The 24,748-nt window shown below is 38.3% G+C and overlaps 2 protein-coding genes across 6 annotated transcripts in view; one reads left to right on the top strand and one right to left on the bottom strand.

Annotated features, from left to right (window-relative positions):
- Positions 1-4,530, bottom strand: part of LOC110524427 (ELAV like RNA binding protein 4) — a 68,647-nt gene extending 64,117 nt beyond the window's left edge. For 2 of the 4 annotated variants that reach the window (XM_090235707.1, XM_090235708.1), the window contains exon 1: positions 3,121-4,268. In XM_090235707.1, coding sequence (XP_090091833.1) covers positions 3,121-3,243 — 123 coding nt within the window. In that variant the 5' untranslated portion in view covers positions 3,244-4,268. Of the gene's footprint in view, positions 1-3,120 lie in introns of all 4 variants that reach the window. The other 2 variants (XM_090235710.1, XM_090235713.1) reach the window with 2 other exon arrangements.
- A 4,448-nt stretch (positions 4,531-8,978) lies between these two features.
- agbl4 (AGBL carboxypeptidase 4) overlaps positions 8,979-24,748 on the top strand; it is a 408,538-nt gene continuing 392,768 nt past the window's right edge. The window contains exons 1-2 of one of the 2 annotated variants that reach the window (XM_021604030.3): positions 8,979-9,147; positions 16,662-16,784. In XM_021604030.3, the coding sequence (XP_021459705.2) occupies positions 9,105-9,147; positions 16,662-16,784 (166 nt within the window). In that variant the 5' untranslated portion in view covers positions 8,979-9,104. The remainder of the gene's footprint in view (positions 9,148-16,661; positions 16,785-24,748) is intronic. The other variant, XM_090235706.1, reaches the window with a different exon arrangement.

Below are 24,748 nucleotides of genomic sequence, written 5' to 3'. Positions count from 1 at the left end.
CTGTTTAAAAAAAAATCTAAATCCGGTGAACCCATATGGTTCAATGAATCATGTTGGTATTGACATGTTATCAATTGAGATCTTTGTTCAGTTCACTCAATATTGGTCCAAATCCACCATTTAACAAATCCTGGTTATTTCTTAATTTCATTATTCACCGATAGTAAATCCTAAAATGATGCTCCTGTAAGTTAATCGATATCAATATATGGCCTTTTTATCTGAGATATGATTTTGTGTCGCAGTTAGGTGGGTGATTCTACCTACTTGGCACAGTGCACTGCCTCTCTCAGAGATGATACATGCCTCTGTATATTGCACCTGTAACAGCAAAGGCAGGCTTGTGGAGCTTAAATTAACTAATTTCCTGGGGTAAATTAACCAGAGAAACACTGCAATCAGGGAAGGAGGAAGTGATGGAAGCGGCAGATGGAAAGAGCTAATCATTGTTGTGAAATAGAGATGACCCTTACAATCTATGGGGTGCCAATATGCCTTTGCCAACTGCTGTACAATTCCCTCTACTCGCCTTGCTTCTGTTTGTCGTGACGATGCCTTAAATGAGTTAAGGTAAATCTAACCTTTTTTTTTTACTGAAGAATGGAGTTACCAAAGAAAGCACTGTGTTATGAAAAACAACAGCAGCATGACGACAGTAATCAGGGGCTCACAAATAAACGGCATTCAAAACAGACAGTTAAGAAATCTTAATTTATTCCTCACCCATATCTGCCTCTGAATACTATCCATGCTGAAGTTCTTGGATCTTTGTTAGACCATTCATAGCAACCAATGTGGCTGATATTCTGAATGGTGTGTTCTCCTCCCAGTCTATGCTGGCTGGATCCATTGGTTCTGATAGAAAACTCAGTAGAGTTTTAGAACATGTTAGACAGCCTTTTAAACACAATGTTCTCTAGCTCACCTAGAGCCTGACAAATGGCTGCCTGGACTACAGGGACATTGTTCTAGACTGTAACCATTTAGCAAGCTATGTATTTTGCTTTATTACTTTGCTATACTGGATTCCCTTGAAATATATTTGAAGGTGTTCAGTATCATACCAGTATAATAACAACCTTTTATTATTGCGTTTGATTTAATTTTGTCAATCCTTCAGTTTTGATTTCATACTGAAGCATATGCATACAGTGGTATTACACAGCTCACACCGAAAGACAGCTCAGACATCTAGAACTAAACATTTTGGTCTCTAGTATCATAATATTATGCCTTGCATCCACCAAAATAATTAAAACAATCCAGCTCTCCAAGAGCAAAGCCTCAACAATCTTCCAGCACATTTATCTAATGTATGCAAATGATCTAGCTGTGCTTAATGAAGGTACCATTAATCATTGTAACGATGGTCAGTTTTAACCAGGGTAATCAGAATCCCAGACACGCCTCATATATTCTGATTTACATACAACTCATGTATTCACATTTATTTTAACAGGAAGTAGCATTGTATTTGTGCATTTTCGGGATCACATAGAAACAGGGTCTGCATTTACTCTGATCATAGCTTGAGAACTGTCTGCCTACTCAGTCAGATATAATGAAAATGAATATAAACATCCACATCACGTTTTTCTAACCCAAATGCAAAATAATTTCACGTGTTGCAATTAAAAGGCTTGTAAGAGGTGATATAATAACTTGCCATAACCTCACTATCTATTATTACAATCCACTATTCAATTTTCATTTCAGCAGAAATTAAGGCACTGTGTGGTACTATTGTTATATGTGAAAGAGAAATCACAGCATCAATCTATTTGTCATATGCAATTTAAGTTTATATTTCCCTCAGTAGTATAACTACTGGGATTCTTTACAGGTAGCTAGATAGCATGACTGTGTATGCGAAAATAGTCTGTGAGTGAATAAGACGGTTCTGCCAGGTGAATAAGAACATTAAGTCTTTATGGATGACCAAACATTTCCTCTGCATTCGCGTACTGTCAACAGCAGACCTCAATGCTGTCAGCATTACAACGATTTCTGCTAAATTCAGGAAAGCTCTAGGGTGGGAAGCTGAGCCTGTTTTGAAGGGAAGCCGAATGAGAGCCCGTCACAGATTAGACACCCACAGTTTCATGTAGATGTAATGCACCAAGTAAGGGATTTTCTCTCAACGTTTTCCAGTGAGGGTTTTCTCATGCCTCTCTTCCCCTTGAACTACACTACATTATAAACAGCACATACTGTAGACTCACGTTCTAACAATAACGAGGAAGACTGGAATAAATGATCTCAAAGACCAGACTTAATGTGGGTACATTGCTGCCTCCTCTTCTCATTACGCACAGAATTGAACTGTTAATATAGCGTTATGGTTTAACTTCAGGTTGACTTAGTTGCCACTAAAAGCCACCATCTTCATTACATAAAGAAATCAGATCAGTACCCTGTCTAAACAAATGTTAGAAAAAGTAAAACAATTGAATTACACTATATCCATACTTGTATATTCTGTCCATACAGAGCATCAGGTATTAAAGATAACATTTATGTTTTACAGTATTTTATAATTGTAGCAAGGTTTCATTGTTCTTGCAGTAGCCCTGTGTTTCTAAGTTGCCGCACATCACATCTGGCAGTTACGAGTGTCAACATGGTGAATGTAGTAATGTACCCAACCCCACACTTTTCAATGAAAAACTATTACCTGACGCCATATTACATACTCATTTCCATATTCTAATTTGATCTGTTTCAGATGTAAAAAATGTTTTTTAAAATAAATTGTTTATAAATATTGCAGTAACTATGTCCATGCACATAACGGATAAGCTTACACACATACAAAATTCACATAAAGATGCTGGCATTGGCAAACTACGCACACAGGGAGGCTGCTACACTGAATTCATACACACTGAAAATTCACTCTGCCGCTCTTACTCCCAAGATAACGGACTGATTGACAGAGGGTTAAATAAGGCAAAGTAGGCGGATATTTTTGAGCACACACAAGCATGTAAATAGCTGCTAATACAATTCCTGGGGATAGTCATCTTCTTAAATTGATCTATTCTCTACTGCTCTCTCTCACTTTGTCTTTTATCTCCTGTTAGTGTTTTAAGAGTGAGATATTTCTGTCTATCCTCTTACCAAAATTGACCTGGACCCCATCTGGGTGGATGGGAGATCCCTGGGAAATAGCGGCGAGAGCCTCTCAGGGACGGAGCCGTCAGCAGTGGCTAGTCCCGAGAGCTGGGGGTACCGCACCATCATCTTGAGATGCTGCTCACAGAGTGCACGCTCACACACAGATAGAGAGAGGGGGAGAGGGAGAGAAAGGAAGAACAGAAACGGAAGGTAGGAAGGACAGAAACAGAATGGCAAAGGATAGCGGGAGTGAGGAGACGAAAGAAGAGAGAGGGGGGAAGAGGAGGGCAATCACAGTACACTATGCACTCACACACAAGCTTGTGTGTATATGCACACACACCCACACACAAGCACACAATCATATGCTCATACACATATGTACGTACACACATTTTGAGCCCAAGATGGGCGATTCCTCAAGCAAGCTTAGCATTGATAGCTACCTTGCTTTGGGTAAATTAGGGGAAATTAAACAGCCAGCCGCCTAGCATCCCATTTGTTACTGCAAGCAAGAATGAGTGAGAAGCGTAGTGATCCTTTTCTACTGCCAACCATCAAGCTTGGATAATAGGCTAAGCATTAATCAACCCTGCATCTTTACACTTAAACCATGAGCACAGAAATGCACACACACTATAATACACAACACAGAATGGTAGGCAGCACATACACTGGGGAGGTGAGAAGAAACAAAGACAATTTCTTTACCTCATTGCTCAACAAAGCAGCGTTGAGAGTTCGGCTGATTTCGAACATCTTGTAGACAATGCTTTTTTCGTCCTTTTCTTATTTTCTAAGGGCTCTCCTTCAGTTATTGTCTCCCTCTTTCTACTGGAAATGGGAGTCAGTCCCAGGAAAAAACAAATAAAAAAATAAATTAATTAAAAAACAGGGGGAAAAAATCCTCTATAATATCTGTTTAGTGTCAGATTTTTGTCCACTTTTCCCCCTTTTTTGGTACACCTCTGGTGTATGTGGCGCTTGTGCCCAGGGTCTCAGCACACGACTGAAGAGTCAATATTTTTTTTTATCTCCCCAGTCAGCACATTAAAACAAGCAGTCGGGCTGGCGGGCTTGTTCCCTTATCTGTCCACCGCACACTCGCTCACACAATGCGCTCCGATCCTCACACTGCTCTCTAGCAGATTAGTTTGTCCCAAAACATAGCTCTTAGTTTAAACTCCCTCTCTCTCGCCCTTTCTCTCCCTCTCTCTCTCATTCCATCTCTCTGTGTCGCTCTCTCCCCCCCAACTCGCTTGCTCACACTCTCATGCAGGCAGCTACAGTTCACTTTGCTACCACAAGGTGGGAAGACAACAGCGACGCCACCACATCTGCCTGTTCTCTCGGTTTCCTGTATGTGTAGAAGACATGAGACACAGGGATCAGGCCCATTCCTTCTCCTTTTCTGCCTAGTCCTCATCTCAATAGGACCACTTAATAGCAGGATGATGGAACACCACCATAAATATACTATTGTGTATTCAGTGTATTCCTTTTCAGCATGACAAGTAAAAAATAGCCACATAAAACATGAACATTGGTGTGAGACATGTTATTTGTGATACAGTCACCTGTACCGTCTCTCTTGAGTCAGATTCTTTGGGTTTGCACTGTATGTTATTTAAGGCTTGGGATACTACAATTACTATGTAAAAGCATGTTTATACAACCCAATTATGACAGTAATTCCAGTGTTACTACAGAGAAACATAATATAATTTCCTGTAGATGTATTTCTACTGAATATAATAAACTGCGTGATGATACCGTTCATCAGTTTGGTTTGACTTCATCTTAAAATAGTGAAAAAGTGTCAGTACCTCCACAAGCAGCATGGCTTGTCTGTCTCCAGTGCACTCACTGTATGTACTTTTTTTTGCCAGGCCCCAGGAGAGGACTGTGGCCAGTTAATAGCAGCCCATTGACACCAGACCATCTGCTGGTATGGACCACAGCCAGGAGAGGACAGAGTCACTGCAAGCAGAGAAGAGAGACAGTCTGCAATTTTCTCCTAATGCTGTTAATGTTGTGCATTTGAACGTGTGATGATGTGTATACTTGCATGGATATGTAAAAGTTAGTTAGAAGGCGAGAGAGTAAGAATATGGCTGAAATCGTACATACCTAGAGAACAGCTGAGACCATACAGCACTAGTCAATAATACAACTACTAGGTGTTTTTTTTCTATCATGGCCTTATTCTTACATTTACCTCACAAAGGCTGCTACCGTGTACAACTGGCTTCTCAAAACAGTCTCTCTGGGGACAGCCAGGCCACCTGTACTCTGGGATGAGCTGTCACTTGAATCATCCAGTCTGAGGGTTGATTTCTCTGTCAGCTGCCTTTCAAGCCCTCTTCTCTGACCTGCTCAGTCCCAAGTCTCTTGATTGCTGTCGCCATAGTGATGGTCTCTTATGCCGCCTGTTCTTTCCAGTCCCCCATGTCCTGTCTTTTGATTTTGCATGACTTCCTTTTCGTTGCTGGTGCTTTATATGTTGGAAGTCCCTACATGGTCAAACTAAAAAGGGTTTCCCTGTACCAACACTGTATATGAAAATACATGGTGTTCCACAGGAAAAGACAGACTAGAAGCAATCACTAAGAGAAGTTGTTTTTTAAAATAATTTCAGTCATGCTATAAATACAAATATTTTAAAATAGTAGCATTGAAAGGAGCATTTGAAAATATATCTTGTGTAGTAGCAAAACCCTTTCCCTGAGGGTTTCCTGTTTTCCTGTTCTGCTATGAGCAGTGTGGAATGGTCTCCTCAAAACATGATCACTAACAACCCATATCAAAAATAGGCGTGGAATATCAATGACTGTACAAATACTTTTGTTTCTCGTCTCACAGTAATTTCATTGAACATCAGTCCCCAAATAAATCCAGCACCATGGAGCCCATTAATTGGTTAGAGTTAAGGGATGACATGCCATGAAGGACAGCTATTCAATTTTCTGGAAATATTGCACAGCAATGTTATTTATAATTTAAGAAATAATAATGCCGCCCTAGTTGTTTAGCTGCCTGTAGCTATCAAATATGATCACAGGGACAACAATCATTGCCCTCCTCCCAGCCTTATTTATTTGTTCCTGTTACACAAAGCTTATAACTTGAAAATAAGCAACAGAAAGTCTATATGCCTCTTGCTCTGGAGTCATATGGCCATTCATTTGATCCAGCTAATCAGGTGTGGCGGTAATAATGGAAAGCAATTGGCTTAATGACATATGCTCCAATTATCTAGAAAGCCTCTAGCCCAATAATGGACTAAACGAGCCTAACGTAACCATATAGTCCAAGAAATGTACATCATCTCGAGGCAAAATGGCTCTGGCAGCCAAAACAGCTAAATACTCCATCTAAACATGAATCAATTCTCAATTGCGGTACGGTTCTAGAAAAGTAATGCACTATACTTTAATTTCACAAATGCAAAATATACACTTACACTGTTTTAACTGGTTTCAACACAGTTGCAGCTGACCGTGTGTATATATACATATATATATATATTTTTTAAAAATAAATGTATTTCTTGCTGATATAAAATACAAGTTGCTTGTTTCCAAAACTGTACAGCAAGCGATGCGTATTAACGTTTATAGCAAGTGTCAGGCCTCTTAACGAAACTCTCCTAACCAGAAGATAGTCCTACTATCGTCAATAGGCGCTAAAGATAGTTAGCATTTATGAATGGGATAGAAATCCTCATGCTTTAAAGCTGCAATATGTAACTTTTTGAGTGACATAAATGTGAGTTATAAGTCTGTCACTCAATGAAAGCAAGTTTAAGAAGCGGTAGATCTGTTCTATGTGCACTATTTCTATGGTTTCCATGCTTAAGTTTTGTTTTTGCTTCTTTTACTTTTGTACACCAGCTTCAATCAGCTGAAAATGAAGAAAAAAAATGTGGTTAAGGAAAATATATTTCACAGCGGTGTTCACAGTCTGAAATTAGGCAAACTATTAGACATTTTTGCAACCAGGAAATGGAGCAATTTCTGCATAGGGCATATTTTATCAATCCGTAGATAATTTAGGGCCATTGGCAACAGCGAGACATTGCATTTCTAAAATCACGATTGAAAATCATGCTACATGTTCAGGCTCTGTAGCCTACCATGTTCTCTCTGTTAGCTAAAAAAATAAGTGGGGAAAGGAGCATACATTGTTAGTGGAGATTTCCAAAATAAGGCTACTTCCACTACCAGAGATTAAAAAATGAAAACATGTATTTCTTGGACCCAAACACATCGAAATAAACAACCAACTTAAAACAAACATACCTTCTCAGAAAACATTTGACTATACAACTCAAAAACAGCATGGTTGCGCTCACACCAACAGACTAGTAGTGCAACGACATAGCTCATGACCTACAGGACAAAAGTTCTCATCTGTATCAGTATCAACAGAAGTATACAACAGGGATGCCCAATTTCGCCATTTCTATTCATTTTGGTTGTGGAACTTCTATCTCTAGATATTCTGAATAAATAAATACATTTGTATGGCTTAACCATTTTTAACAAAGAAATCAAAATTTCCCAACTGGCTGATGATACTACTCTTTTCTTAAGAGACAAAGACCAGGTTGCCCATGCCCTTAATGCTATAACTGCATTTTCTATTGCATCAGGATTCATTCTGAATGTTTCTAAATGTGAAATCTTATGTTTATTTGACTCTGATGATAAAGAAATAGAAAATATGCCTGTAAAGGACTGTGTTAAATATTTAGGAATACATCTGTCAAAAAAACACTTAGTCAGACAACATTTGAATTTCTCTCCTAAAATTAAGAGAACTAAACATATATTTAATAATTGGCTACAAAGAGATCTTTCTATACTTGGGAGAGTACTTCTGTCCAAGGCAGAGGGACTGTCTCGTTTTGTGTACCCCTCATTATCGTTATGAATGTATGTAAAGAGATCAATAAGACCTTTCTTGACTTCATCTGGAAAAATATGTCTCACAAACTAAAAAATCAGTCCTTTCTAACAAAAAAGCTGAAGGCGGTCTAGAAGTGTTGGATTTTGTTGACATAAATAACACTTTCAAGATAAACTGGTTGAAAAAATGTTTGATCAATACTGATTCAATATGGTATTTCATAACAAATAATGTGTTTAATAAATTGGGAGGTCTTCAATTTTTACTGAAATGTAATTATATTCCTGAAAGATTACCTACTAAATTGGCTAGGTTTCACCAACAAGCTTTAATGGCTTGGAAAATATGTTTCCTGCACAGTTTTTCCCCACATAAAGCTATTTTGTGGAATAATTCAGACTCAACTATAAGGAAAAAGTAATTGTTCTACCCCAGCTGGCATGAGAGGAATATTGACTTTGTTCTTGATATTTTCGACAACAAGGGTAAAATGTTCACATATGAACAATTTCTAACATTGAAAGAGTTTCCAATACCTTTCAGAGCATTTATTTCTGTGATCAATGCTGTTCCCAGTGGTCTAACTACACTAATGAAAACTCATTTTAGTTTTGGTAATGATCACAAAATTAATCCAGAACTCAGATTGGAAGGCGTGGGCTTATTTGAGAGATCTTGTTGTAATAAATATATAAGACAAATTCTTCATTCACAAAACCAACTTACACCGAGAGGAAAGTTTTTCTGGCACCTGCTTTTGACTTGCTTAGGGCAACCCCAATGGGTCGTCACAAAGTTATAAACTCCGCGCATTTCTATAATTTATCTTCTTAAAATTAAATTGTAAACCTAACCCTAACCACGCTACTAACCCTTATGCCTAACCCTAACCTTAAATGCAGACAACAAAGCAAATAGTTGTTGTAGGCTTGTAACAAATTTTGACTTTGTGGCTGAGGAATCTGATTGTGGAAGCTAGTGGAAACCACCCAACTCCCTCCCACCTGTCCTTATCCCTAGACTGCGTTGCCGTGGCAACACTCAGCCAGCGTTGTGCGCTGGTGTGTTGTGCAAAAATGGAAAGGAAGATGGAGGAGAACATGAGAGACGTCGACGCTGGTGTGTAAATAGTAGTGCTACCTACCTCCTATAGTACCTATATTCAAGTGCATGAGAGTGCATAGCAGGTTGCTGCACATTTAGTTATGAATGAGTCTGGACTGCTGCATCAATCACCTAGACCGACACAACATCGTTTGTAAACACCACTTTGCTAGTTAGCTAAGTAAGCTTCTACTAGCTAACGACGTTATTTTGTTAGGTAACGTTAACCTTCTAGTTAGCTAGCTACTAATTTAGCTACCTGATATAAATAATACTAGCTAGTAGCATGAAAATGTTCAGCAAATTGAAGTGTTTGCCGTAAACACTCTGCCTGGACAGACTACTTGCTATGCATCTAATGTGCGGGATTTGCTCTGTGACTGAGTTTAGCAGCTAACCTTAGCTAGTGCTAGCTCTGGTCCAGGGCGTCGTTCTGCTGTACTCTCAACCGAACGACGCCCAGGACGAGAGCTAGCAAATACTAGCTGCCTCTTGCAGCAACTGGCTGTGGCAAGTAGCTGTGTTAGACAGAAGAAGTAGTGGTTCCCTATATATCTATGGTAATAGCATGGCTGTGGCTACACGTCATTGTAAGGGTTTTAATTAGGTGTGCTTTGCTTTATAAACTGGTCATGCTTATTATTATTATTATTTCGCTGGAATCTCTAATACCAAAACCGTAAACACCATAACAACTTTAACCTTTAACTGGCACACCAATAAAACATTTTATCTGAAAAATGATTGTTATGCAAAATATGTGTGTTTAGCCTCAATATAGGTTTATTTGACAATGTAAAACACAATACAACCACACATGTGGATAATGCATTTAAAATCATTGAGGATGACACCAAAACTTTGAAAACGTATTTTCATTGTGGTCTTCTTAAATAAATGTTTAAAACATTTACAAACAACATTGTAGGCCTAGGCTTCACAGTAGACCTAGCCTAATAGGCATACCTAGCCTAATAAGCATACACCTTTAAAACATAACAAAACAAATGACAGGATGACATTGTCATAACCATAGGGTATGACTCCCTCAATATATCCGCGATTTCAGGCTCCTAAACTGAGTTAGATTATGGTTTGATGATGGTGATGCCAGATATTGGCTAGAAATTAATAATTTTTGTGTGCATGACTTTGATAGAAACTTAAACTTTGATAGATAATGCATCACAAACATCTCAACCAGCAGGTTGAGTTGCCCAATTAAAGTAAACTAATTTTGTATTGGAATTTGCATAGATTTTTTAAATCATCAAAAACAGGATACATTCATTTACATCTTGTCTGCTTAATTTACTTATAATGGAAGATGGGCCTAGTTAAATGAGGACTGATGATCTGAATAAATATGATACATGTAAATGAATGCGTTTACAGTTCATATGCTTAGAATAACAATAACATTTCATGTACTGAATGATGTTATAAAACATATTGAAGATAACAGGCAGGCAGTTAATAATGATCCCATAATAATATTTTTCTATTGTCCAAAATTATATCTAGCGTTGGCTTAATATGGCGGCGCACAATTGGCCCAGCGTCGTCCGAGTTAGGGTTTGGCTGGGGTAGGTGGTCATTGTAAATAAGAATTTGTTCTTAACCCTTTAACAGGCAGCTAATGTTGCCATATTTTATCATCTCAACCAATGCCATTTCATAAAATGTCATGCGGTTTTCATTATCGGACTCCCATATATTTTTAGAACACCCATCCAAAGATGGTTGAAAATCAGGAAGTGAACATACCCCAACCAGAGGCCATGGATTACAGGGAACATTCACACTGAACGTAAGGGTAGAGCTGCTGCTTTCAAGGTGTGGGACTCTAACCCGGAAGCTTACAAGAAATACCGCTATGCCCTGCGACGAACCATCAAACAGGTAAAGCGTCAATACAGGGCTTAGATTGAATCATACTACACCGGCTCCGACGCTCGTCGGATGTGGCAGGGATTGCAAACTATTACAGACAACAAAGGGAAGCACAGCCGCGAGCTGTCCAGTGACACAAGCCTTCCAGACGAGCTAAATCACTTCTATGCTCGCTTCGAGGCGAGCAACACAGGCATGCATGAGAGCATCAGCTGTTCCGGACGACTGTGTGATCACGCTCTCCGTAGTCAACGTGAGTAAGACCTTTAAACAGGTCAACATACACAAGGCCAGACGGATTACCATGCTCCGGGCATGTGCTGACCAACTGGCAGGTGTCTTCACTTACATTTTCAACATGTCCCTGATTGAGTCTGTAATACCAACATGTTTCAAGCAGACCACCATAGTCCCTGTGCCCAAGAACACAAAGGCAACCTGTCTAAATGACTACAGACCCGTAGCACTCACGTCCGTAGCCATGAAGTGCTTTGAAAGGCTGGTAGTGGCTCACATCAACACCGTTATCCCAGAAACCCTAGACCTACTCCAATTTGCATACCGCCCAAACAGATCCACAGATGATGCAATCTCTATTGCACTCCACACTGCCCTTTCCCACCTGGACAAAAGGAACACTTATGTGAGAATGCTATTCATTGACTACGGCTCAGTGTTCAACACCATAGTACCCTCAAAGCTCATCACTAAGCTAAGGAACCTGGGACTTAACACCTCCCTCTGCAACTGGATCCTGGACCTCCTGACGGGGGTAGGTAGCAACACATCTGCCACTCTGATCCTCAACACTGGAGCTCCCCAGGGTTGCATGCTCAGTCCCCTCCTGTACTCCCTGTTCACCCACGACTGCATGTCCGGGCACAACACCATCATTAAGTTTGCAGATGGCACAACAGTGGTAGGCCTGATCACCGACAACGACAAGATAGCCTATAGGGAGGACATAGGAGACCTGGCCGGGTGGTGCCAGAATAACAACCTATCCCTCAACGTAACCAAGACTAAGGAGATGATTGTGGACTACAGGAAAAGGAGGACCGAGCACGCCCCCATTCTCCTCGACGGGGCTGTAGTGGAGTAGGTTGGGAGCTTTAAGTTCCTTGGTGTCCACATCAACAACAAACTACAGTGCCTTGCGAAAGTATTCGGCCCCCTTGAACTTTGCGACCTTTTGCCACATTTCAGGCTTCAAACATAAAGATATAAAACTGTATTTTTTTGTGAAGAATCAACAACAAGTGGGACACAATCATGAAGTGGAACGACATTTATTGGATATTTCAAACTTTTTTAACAAATCAAAAACTGAAATATTGGGCGTGCAAAATTATTCAGCCCCCTTAAGTTAATACTTTGTAGCGCCACCTTTTGCTGTGATTACAGCTGTAAGTCGCTTGGGGTATGTCTCTATCAGTTTTGCACATCGAGAGACTGACATTTTTTCTCATTCCTCCTTGCAAAACAGCTCGAGCTCAGTGAGGTTGGATGGAGAGCATTTGTGAACAGCAGTTTTCAGTTCTTTCCACAGATTCTCGATTGGATTCAGGTCTGGACTTTGACTTGGCCATTCTAACACCTGGATATGTTTATTTTTGAACCATTCCATTATAGATTTTGCTTTATGTTTTGGATCATTGTCTTGTTGGAAGACAAATCTCCGTCCCAGTCTCAAGTCTTTTGCAGACTCCATCAGGTTTTCTTCCAGAATGGTCCTGTATTTGGCTCCATCCATCTTCCCATCAATTTTAACCATCTTCCCTGTCCCTGCTGAAGAAAAGCAGGCCCAAACCATGATGCTGCCACCACCATGTTTGACAGTGGGGATGGTGTGTTCAGCTGTGTTGCTTTTACGCCAAACATAACGTTTTGCATTGTTGCCAAAAAGTTCAATTTTGGTTTCATCTGACCAGAGCACCTTCTTCCACATGTTTGGTGTGTCTCCCAGGTGGCTTGTGGCAAACTTTAAACGACACTTTTTATAGATATCTTTAAGAAATGGCTTTCTTCTTGCCACTCTTCCATAAAGGCCAGATTTGTGCAATATACGACTGATTGTTGTCCTATGGACAGAGTCTCCCACCTCAGCTGTAGATCTCTGCAGTTCATCCAGAGTGATCATGGGCCTCTTGGCTGCATCTCTGATCAGTCTTCTCCTTGTATGAGCTGAAAGTTTAGAGGAACGGCCAGGTCTTGGTAGATTTGCAGTGGTCTGATACTCCTTCCATTTCAATATTATCGCTTGCACAGTGCTCCTTGGGATGTTTAAAGCTTAGGAAATCTTTTTGTATCCAAATCCGGCTTTAAACTTCTTCACAACAGTATCTCGGACCTGCCTGGTGTGTTCCTTGTTCTTCATGATGCTCTCTGCGCTTTTAACGGACCTCTGAGACTATCACAGTGCAGGTGCATTTATACGGAGACTTGATTACACACAGGTGGATTGTATTTATCATCATTAGTCATTTAGGTCAATATTGGATCATTCAGAGATCCTCGCTGAACTTCTGGAGAGAGTTTGCTGCACTGAAAGTAAAGGGGCTGAATAATTTTGCACGCCCAATTTTTCAGTTTTTGATTTGTTAAAAAAGTTTGAAATATCCAATAAATGTTGTTCCACTTCATGATTGTGTCCCACTTGTTGTTGATTCTTCACAAAAAAATACAGTTTTATATCTTTATGTTTGAAGCCTGAAATGTGGCAAAAGGTCGCAAAGTTCAAGGGGGCCGAATACTTTCGCAAGGCACTGTACATTCATGTACATACTACCTCAATTGGCCCGACCAACCAGTGCTCCCGCACATTGGCTAACCGGGCTATCTGCATTGAGTCCCTCCACCCGCCAACCCCTCTTTTTACGCTACTGCTACTCTCTGTTCATCATATATGCATAGTCACTTTAACCATACCTACATGTACATACTACCTCAATAAGCCTGACTAACCGGTGTCTGTATATAGCCTTGCTACTGTTATTTTCAAATGTCTTTTAACTGTTGTTTTATTTCTTTACTTACCTACACACACCTTTTTTTCACACTATTGGTTAGAGCCTGTAAGTAAGCATTTCACTGTAAGGTCTGCACCTGTTGTATTCAGCGCACGTGACAAATAAACTTTGATTTGATTGTGTGCAAAACCAAACCTAATTTACACATTTTAAAAAAAATACTAATTGTGTATAAAATAGGAAATTACAAGGTTATAAATTGTTGTTGACTTCTAAGACATCATTTGATAATGAAGAAATTACTAATATGTTTTATAATTTTACGAAATATGCTCTCCCAGGCAGTTTAGTTGCCTATTAAAGGAATACTATTATTTTTTAAAAAGTGTTTAATTTAACTAGGCAAATCAGTTAAAACATGGCGACTGGTATTGGAACTGTTGCTTTGATACTACTTGTACTTTTCACACTACAACCACGTTTGTATTAATCCCAATGCATTTCAGGGGCCATAGAATTGAATGGGCAAAAATTCTGTCTAGTCTTCAACCGTTTAAGCTAGAAACGCCATTCAAACTCTAAAACGAGCAGACCAGTCTGGAATAGTGTGCTTGTATTCAGCTTTTTATACTATTACCTCATAAACGATAAAATGTATTGTATCCCCGTTCATTTCAATGTTGGAATGCAGGCTTCAATACTCTAAACTGAAATCACTGCCACAAAACTTTCAGAATGTTCAAACAATTTTATTTTGAGAGCTTAAAAACACCTAATGATGACATAACACTCACTCTAGCCTACTATACTAGCCCATAATCAGTGGTGGAAAAAGTACTCAATTGTCATACTTAAGTAAAAGTAAAGATACCTTAATAGAAAATGACTCAAGTAAAAGTGATACTACTCGTTTGAAAGTGTCTGGTTTTAAGTGTACTTAAGTACAGTGGTGGAAAACATACTCAATTGTCATACTTGTAAGAAGTAAAAGTAAATGCTATACATAAAATTAACTATATTAAGCAAACCTTTCTTGTTTTAAAAATTTTAACACTCAGACATCATTTACAAACGCAGAGTTTGTGTTTAGTTAGTCCGCTAGATCTGAGGCAGTAGGGATGACAACGCGTTATATTAATAGGTGCGTGAATTGGACCATATTGCTGTCCTGCCTGAGCATTCGAAATGACGAGTACTTTTGGGTGTAAGGGAAAAGGTATGGGAGTAAAAAGTACATATTGTCTTTAGGAATGTAGTGGAGTAATAGTTGTCCAAGATATAAATAGTACAGGGCCCGGTTGCATAAAACACCTGAAGTTAATTTTCCCCTTATCTTTCCCTTAAAGTTTTCTTAACTGTAAGTCACTTGCACAAAACATTTTAAGGTGAATGTCCCCCTTAAATTAAGGGTGCCCATGAGGTCCCTTAACTGCTTAATTCAGTATGGATATCAGTGTAAACATCATTTGTGGAGGTGAATGTTGCTTTCATCAGCCTTGTTTACAAAAGGAAAACATCAACCAACTGGGTACTTAGCTAAACATTGGAAGATGCAAAATCCATGGCTACAAACTTTTCTTCTGAAGCAATTTTGTTGTCCTGTGTTGATTGTGGAAGTTTTGCTATCTAACAAAATAAATGTGATCACTTTGAAGAGACATTTAGTCAGTGAATCATGTCAGATACTCTTTCTGCCATGCATGCCTTCAAACTATGGTAAAAGCCCGAAAGTATGGCCTTAAGAAAAACACTTAAGAAATGTTATGCAACCAGGCCCAGATATCCCACAAAAACTACTTAAGTAGTACTTTAAAGTATATTTTACTTAAGTACTTTACACCACTGACTATAACGACTCCACACCTACAAACCACCCAAAAATAGGTCACTATAACTAACACATAGCCTTTGAAAACCCTATTAATACCATTGCTGTCACTACCACTATATCACAACCATAAATACTTCAAGACTAGCAAGCACATCACACCACATTTAAATGTCCTTTTCTAGTCTACAATTACAAGACCTGAGTTCATAGAGTTAAATCCTAATCCACATGTGTAGGTTAACATGCACAACATATTAGCTACCTAGAATGTACTGTAATTAAATGCAACACTATCAGGGACACTTGATAATTATTCATGCATTATCTGCAGGTAAAGGACAGTTTGTTTCACTCCAAATAGCATAGGCTGTTTAACCACCTGCTTTAGCACCTGTCAAAAAAGCAGGCCAAGCACTTGTTAGACCTGGCTATAGCTTTTAAAAGTTGTGAAGTTTTAGCTAGTAACACCATTTGTTTACAATAGTGAAATCTCTGAACACACCAAAATAAATCATTTCACGCCTTTTTGTTGTCTTGAGGTTTTTATTTAGCTCTAATACAATACAAGTAGATATATTTCTGCAAGGTGACCTCAGTTAAGGCTTTACCAACAGCATGCCTTACTTACTATGCATAAGGCAGGCAAGCCACATTTGATGCACGAAATAAATCTTGTCATACCGTATCTACTTCTGATAAGGCACAAAGTGTGAAAATATTGAGATATCTAGCCTTAATATGATATTTACCGCATGTGATATCCTTAGAATGGTGGGGTGTTTAATAGATATTAGTTCAGATTAAGTTGTTTGACAAGTGATATGTGGTTGTCCTAGGCAGTGAAGCTGGAGGAGAGGATGCCTTAGTGGGCAATGTGAACAAGCTGATGGTGACTCCACCAGGATACACAGGAGTTCCACGGAAAGGCCACCTTGTCTTTGATGCTTGCTTCGAGAGTGGTAAGTACAAACTGTAATGAGGTGTAATATCACAATTTAAACTACTGTAACATTTGATATATTTATCACAATATTTGTAAATGCATCCACAGACTAGGCTTATCTACGCTAATTAGGCTAACTTAGAATTTCCTTTACCTAGCTTAAGTAGTTATAGGCTATGTAATTTCCTTTACCTAGCTTAAGTAGTTATAGGCTATGTAATTTCCTTTACCTAGCTTAAGTAGTTATAGGCTATGTAATTTCCTTTACCTAGCTTAAGTAGTTATAGGCTATGTAATTCTATTTTGATCACAAAACAATCCAGTGTTATTAAGTGATCATTCTATGATGATATTATTGTCATCCCTCAATTTAAAAAGGGCAGTATAAGACTTAGGCTATAGTAAATAATGAATATAATGTAGGCTACGCCTGCTGGTGCAAGGCAGGTTGACAGGTCATTCGTCAGTATATACCAGATTTCTGGGTACTGTATTACATTTTCAGCCAATTTTTTTTCTTGTTTACTAATATACAGGAAGACCCACATGCACCCAAACAGGTTGTTTTGTAGTGCGATCTTCTGATCCTCCTTTACAGATCTCATATACGTCAGTTACGAAACCATTTTATTTCCTTAGATATGTTTCTGTGATTTGAATTGCATCCTATCGAAGCAGTGAAATTATATTAAATATTGCCTATTAATAAAAGCAGAATATTCTATACAACTAGGCCTAAATCATTTCTTTGATTGTGTCTTTTAATGGTTAATTAGCTATAGAAAAGGGTAACAAAAAAATTAAAAGGTTCTAAGTGAGTCACTGCTCTTTTACCTTGTCCATCTTCCTAGTTGAAGACTGTAATTAAACAAGTTAATATGTTCCAGAATGCTTTGTAAATGGCCTTTGTTTTGAACTTTTCAACCAAATGAATGGCACTGCAATGAAAATAAAGTGCTTTCCTCTGTGACAAGGTCAAGTGGGCAGCAAAGAGAGTGACTCTGGGCTGGAGTGACAGTGAATCAGTGGGCCAGTGGAACATTCACAATATCATTCTCTGCTGGGAGATTAGGTTCAGGGTCTTCAACAGATGAGACATAGCTTTCATATTCTTGGCAGGCAACCAATTTCTGGCTGTGCAGAGATGACGTTTAACTTGTGATTCTGTGCTGTTTGGCCCAGCTGTCAGAGGATAGACTTTTTAAGTTGATTTTTATTTTTTGACTTTGTTTATTTGGATAGAATGTGAAACTTCTGAGAAGAATCTATGTGTTTTTCTCCCAGACATAATACTGAATAAACAAGTGGTTAGAGGTTTATTAGACACCATTTTTTAAGGTAAGCTTATACTACCGAACGGCACTGTCAATCAAATGAAATTAATATGATAGGGTATTACTATAATATCATATGATATTGTCAGTCACACCATGGCACCACATAACAGGTGAGAGGTTTGAAAGTTAAGAGATAAACAAAGAGCTTCTAACTAAGATCTGGGAAGCCATGAGGATTTGAGGATTTGTCTAAAAGTGAGTGCTATGCTCGATCCCGAGTTACAAACGAATATTAAAACGGCTATGCATGTGGCCTGTCAAAGGGGAGTGAATAGAGAGGGGAGTAGACAAACATATGTTTTAGGAGGTTGATATGGATATGAATAAATAATCAGGAGACTTACGTTTCTTCCGGGTTTTTAAATAAGTTTCCTTATTTTCCCAGATGACATGCTCGGAGGACCTCAGACATTGATTAATGGGCGTTGAGCTCTCAGACTGAGATCCGCTAACATGTATAACATTACCCAGATGTCTCTAGGTCCGGAAATTCTCCTGAATGATTTATGGAATTGATATTAATCTCTTTCCAGTAAATGCATTACTAAAGTTGGAAACTGAGAGGAATTGAACTACGCTAATGTCAAATTAATGTTGTGTTGCTGTTTCAACGAAGCAACACTGCAGCTAAACTATTTTAACCACTTATAAGCCAACAGGTCTCCTATAAGGACTAAATGATAAAAAGTCATTTTTCACTTAAGTGGTCATATGGTGAGTATCTGCCAATACATTTCACAAGGAGTGATATGTTTTTTTCAGGACTTAGCCCTCACTGTTCATAAAGAATTGTGGTTTGTTTTGTTGGTGGAATTGAGAAACGAAGAGGACTATTCATAATCCAGCGATTTGGCATTGCCTACCTTGAGTAGCAACACACATTCAATATCAATGTGTTTTCACTGAAGAAGAATACCTTTCATATTACCAAGGTGTAAGCATATTTAAAACATGTTCGTTTGCCAAGAAGATTCAAGATCAATATCTACTGTTGAATATCTACTGTTGATGTAGTGCTTAAATTTACCCTTTAGATTACATCAATATCTAGACAGTATCACTCACTGCATGGTCAAATAACTAGCATCCATATTCCATGTAGTGACAGTGATATCTGTGAAGGTCTCACATTTCCAATTCATGCATTTGTTATATAATATGACACTGACAGGAAGAGCATTTGAATACCCTTATAGAGGCTACTGTACAGATCACTATATGGATCACTTCACCTCAAACAATTTATTGCCTGAAACATGTGAATTCAAGCAGACATTTATTTGAATTTATGCAGAGATATCACTCAGTGAGGTTCATGCTGCCAATATTGCCACTTTTTTGTAGGACAGCTGTCAACATTTTGCATTTTTAGATACATACATACATTTTTAGAAACTAGAGATTTTATTTTATTTCTTTAGTATCTCTGGTAATACATTCTAATTGGTTTATTAAAACAGACTACGGTAATGTAAGCTATTTACTAAATGTATAAAACCCCTAATTTACATTTAGATGAGACATAATTCAGTTTCTTGTCAACCATATGCAGATTATGTCAGTGGTATATATTTTCATAGGCATTGCAGCCCACAGGTCTCTGAGTCACACTAGCTTCAGCAGTCCTCTCTTCCTTTGCTTTTTAAGATAATACAAGAAAATGCAGACTTTGATAGTATAGAAAAAATAATGACTATTTCCTCAAGCTGTCATTAAAACCATATTGATGGTTCTGTAGATATGGAGTTATGAAAAACAATGTCAATTGTCATAGACTTCTATATGCTTAATTGAGTTTTAATAGTTATAATGATCTCTTTAGCCCATCAATTTCATTTTTGTTATGGATGTTTATTAATCAATGGGTTTTTATTTAGAGAAAGGAACATATTTGTATCTATTATTACTTGGACCTTTATCATTAGTTTTACCATGTGTACATGGAGAAATGAAATGGTTGTCACTTTGACAGTTATTTTCTATCAATGTCAGACAGAATTATGGCATTGCTTTAATGTGAAAGCGGATTAGTGCTTGAAACATAATTCTTTACATTGGTAATATTAGTCACCAATCACAAATCAAATGAGCTCCATTAGTTTTACGAATAAGCAGAAATAATTTGAACTGTCAAATTAGAATAAATTAGAAATATTCTATACAGTGAATCATTTTCCAGAATTCAACCTGTGCATCCATCTGTGCACAATTAGGATTTAGCTAAACCATTCTGTAGCTTATATTTGTAGGAAAATCTTTCCTACAAATATATTAATAATAAAGTACTTGTCAGATCTAATGATGAACTTTGAGAGCTGCCTGTAGGTATTCAATTGAATCCTACATCTTTTTGTGGATTCTGAATTTAGGTGGTCAATGGCTTGATTGCCTCCAGCACTGTGTTTCTCATTAAAGGATGACACTGACAGTGTTAGCATATTGTTTTACTGTTCCTGTTGACCATTCACAGAAGTTATTAAGCCATCATTGATTATTGCCTGAACTCGGTCTTCAGACATCAAGTTGCATGGAGAGGGAGACCGAATCAAAGTAAAGGCTTTGGAGATCGCAGATATTTAGTAAGGTTAATTGATAAGCGTACGATACCCTACAACAGAACTCTGACTCACATATTCATGTGACCTTCCATTGTGGGATATGCAGCACCTGTAAAATCCTCTAATTGATTTGTTTCACACTGACTGCAGACACAACTCATTAAGCCTCATTGATTGTTATGAGTTCGGCTGTAATATCCAAAATCACCTGTAATTGCCAACATCTTTTGTCTAAGTAGCAGTTCAACAAACTTTGTATTTTGTTATAGACCTATTGTATGTCACTGTTGTTTTTATTTAGCATTATTCCTCTTTCTCAGGCCACAGCTTTGATATTGTCATGTGAGTTGAGGGAATTGGTAATAAGACAGATAAAGAAGTAGGGATATTATGATGGTATGCCAGAGAACAGGGAAAAAGTCTAACTGAAGAAAGAAAAGGGGATTTATCAAGTCGAAACAGATGCTCTTTTCACAGACCTGGAAGTGCTAGCGACTGTTTTTGTATTTGCTATGCAGATACCTTGAGTCCACCACAGCATCCACTGCTGTTGGAAGCCATTTCCCTTCACACTTCATCAACTGTTTTGCCTGCATGCGTCTGCCACTCGCATTCACCATTTTCATGGAATATCAGGCTGATGCACCTCATTCGTGCTCTGGGCAAATCCTGTGCCCACCTATCAGACGAGGCATAGTGTTGTTTTTCCTACTGAGATAACACTGCATATTTATTTTTTAATCTTTATTTAACTAGGCAAGTCAGTGTAAGAACAAATTCTTATATACAATGACGGCCTAGGAACAGTGTTCAGGGGCAGAAAGACAGATTTTTACCAACGCTTGGTTACTGGCCCAACACTCTAACCACTAGGCTACCTGTCACATATACACTCTTAGAAAGAAAGGTGCAATCTAGAACCTAAAATGGTTCTTCGGTTGTTCCCATAGGATAACCCTTGGAAGAAGGCTTTTGGGTTCTATGTAGAACCTTTTACACATGGAAAAAAAAGTTCTACATGGTACCAAAAAGGGTTCTACTGGAACCAAAAATGGTTCTCCTATGGGGACAGTTGAAGAACCCTTTTTTCTAAGAGTGTAGGGAGGGGTTTCCTTCCAAAATATAACCATTTCTGTACCGTAATGTTTATTCATGTGGCATTTTGTGTTTCTAATCGTTTGTGATGTAAATGTTTTATCCAAATTTAGAAAACAAATGTAATTTATGCAACTTTTACATGGCTACATTGTAACAGATAAAATTGACATTTTCTGCACTGCTGACTGCTAAATGACATCAAAGAAGGACAAAATAACACCAAATTATTGTGTACAAATGATTTTAAATGGAAGTTTTGTTTTTATATGACACGGATACCTCTGAAATGCCAACTAAATGTGTCAACATAGTCTGAGAGGAGTAAGTAGCAACTGAATAAATAAGCAAAAGTAGGGAATATACTTATGTTTATTCTTGATAATACAATTGTTTCCAAATGCAAAACGAATGTATCCGCCATAGACATTATAGAAAGTATGGAACCTCTGAAGCATTTCATGGATTTGCTACGTGGATTTGAAATCATGCACAGTAATGATAATAGATGAAAAAATATTTTTGGAATCAGTGAACAATAGAAAACTGTAAAAAAAAATTGACTAAAAGGATTCTGCAGAGAGATTACTAATGAGGATAAACACTATGAACAATTCCTGCACTGTTCACTGCTGATGAAGGTTTAATTGTTTTTTATTTTCCCAAGCATTTTACGGAATCTATCTTGCCTTATCTTCTCTCAGAAGTGTTCATGTTGCAATTGCAGAGCCCATCTACAGGATGAGTGATTACAGCCAGAGCCAAAGCAACATTTAGAGAGGAAAAAAACTAAACAGGAACTGAACGAATGCTGGGGGGAAATGCAGTCAAGCTTGTCAGAAGACATTTATATACTCCAGAGTACCCATGAATCAAGACAGTTGGGTCTTCATTGATTAAAGAAAAAGGAAACGCTTTAACAATCAAGCAAGATGCTTAGCACAAGTGGTTTGGAGAGGGCTGAGCTACAGTGCCACTCCTGATGTCCTGTTGTTGGTTTTATTCCAAGACTAAAATGTGATTAAAACATAACATAGTGGAAAGCAGTAGACAAAACTTGTTTTTCTTCTGAAAAGGAAAAGCAGATCTAAAGCTGTGCATCGTGATTTCTGATTAGATTGGTAACCAAATATAATTAAATTAAGGATATACTGTAAAAGTTGCTTATTTATCTTTGGACCGTGGGTATAATTTTGGATGTCATTGCATCTTACAGTCACTAGCTAGCCATTCCACATAGGCTAAAATGAATGTTTTAACTTTGTCTTATATAAGTTTATGTAACTTTAACTGAGTTATGGGTTTTCCAGATGAATATTTTGTTGTGCAGTAACACTTAGGCTATGACTCTGATGTATTGAGAGGAAATCTAGCCTCTCCGTCTCCCTTACTTGTCCTTGGTATTGGATTGGCTTCACTGCCCAAAACACTAAATGGTCTTTTCACTTTTTTTTAAAGCTTTTTTCCTTCTTCTTTTAAGTCGGGAGGAGATTATGGAGATAAATTTGGGCTGTCAAGTGAGAGTCGGCTAGACTATTCCTTTTGATTTATTCTATTTATCAACCCTTTATAACTATGAGTTAAAATATATTTATTTATATTATTACATTTCTCTATGTCCATTCCCTTGCTTTCTCGCCCTCTTCTCTGGACTCTTTTTTTGTCCATTTTTTATTTCCTTTTACCTCCCATCTGATACCCAGTGAGTGTTGTGTCGTTATATAGGCATGGCCCTGAAGGAAACAAAACATCCCAAGATTAAGGTGCTACGCTTAAGCAGGCATAGAGCTTTGTAGCTCTGGAGACATGGGCAGCCATTGCACTTAACCCAGGGTCACAGCATGAGCAGAATCTTTGCCAATCCCCTTGCTAGTCTGTAGAATGCACTTTGTACAGGTAAAATACTATGTTAATGATGTACAGAAAAAATACATATTGTAAGAATACTGGCTCCATTTTCTCATTGCAAGTTTGAGCAGAGCAAACGTTTCAGAAGAGTCCCATCTAGTGTCATAATATTTGCAAGCTACAGTAGTCTCAGTTATCATATGTGTCTGTGCAATGTCACTGAGCGAGGCAGGGGAGGTGATATCAGGTTGGTGCAAAAGCAGAGCAAATGAAACGGGCGATAATCCTGTCTGACATTCTCGCCTGCCGCTCTTGGTTTCATCTAATCAGAGAGGGAACACATGGCCCAGTTTGCTCTGACACAGACACTTCTCCTGGCAGAAGTAGTACAAACATCTTCAATATTTTGAAAGTTAATTGTTGATTGTTGAGATACATAAAAATATTGAGCTGGCCTCTTGTTCTCAAAATGTCACAAAATGCTAGTAACCACACAAACGTTTTGTAAGATTTGTAGGGTAATTGTTTAAACAGAATATTCACATTGCTGGCAAATGTTTCCTCTACATGGTGGTGCTTTAACGATAGGTAGAAAAGGTTAATTTATGCAACAGTCATACACTTTATTGCCATTATTGCTTATGAACCCTTCTAAAAGGGATAATATTATATTTTTGCAATTAAGCCCTGTTTCTACTGTACTTACCCAGAGTCAGATGGTTAACAATGGCTTGTGACACTACCATCAACTTCCTTCAACTGCACACAAAGACATAAAAATGTGTTTTAGGTTGATGTTGGCTTGCTCCCCTTTAGTGTTGACATGTGTTTGGGTGCTTGTACAGGATGTTTGGCTGTGATGAATCATGTTTTTTGTTGTCTCTAAATGATCCAGAGATGGTAGTATGGGGATTCTGGGCCTTTGGGTCATAGTCCTCAGGGTCCATGCTTCTCCTCAATCTCTCAGATGTTAATATGTTGTAAGTGAACATGACGGCAACAAGCTTCTATTGCACTTGTGGTGTGTGAACGCAGAGCTCCAATGATTGAGTAATTCATTTCCAAGCAATCCTGATTCCATAAACACAGTTTCTAGGCAAACGTGTCGTTTCTCATCTGAGGCAAGAGGGTGCAGTTTGGGA

This window comes from Oncorhynchus mykiss, chromosome 5 (assembly GCF_057628025.1).
Source record: "Oncorhynchus mykiss isolate SJ-2025 chromosome 5, ASM5762802v1, whole genome shotgun sequence".
Lineage (NCBI taxonomy): Eukaryota > Metazoa > Chordata > Actinopteri > Salmoniformes > Salmonidae > Oncorhynchus > Oncorhynchus mykiss.
This window is presented reverse-complemented; position numbering and strand designations above follow the sequence as displayed.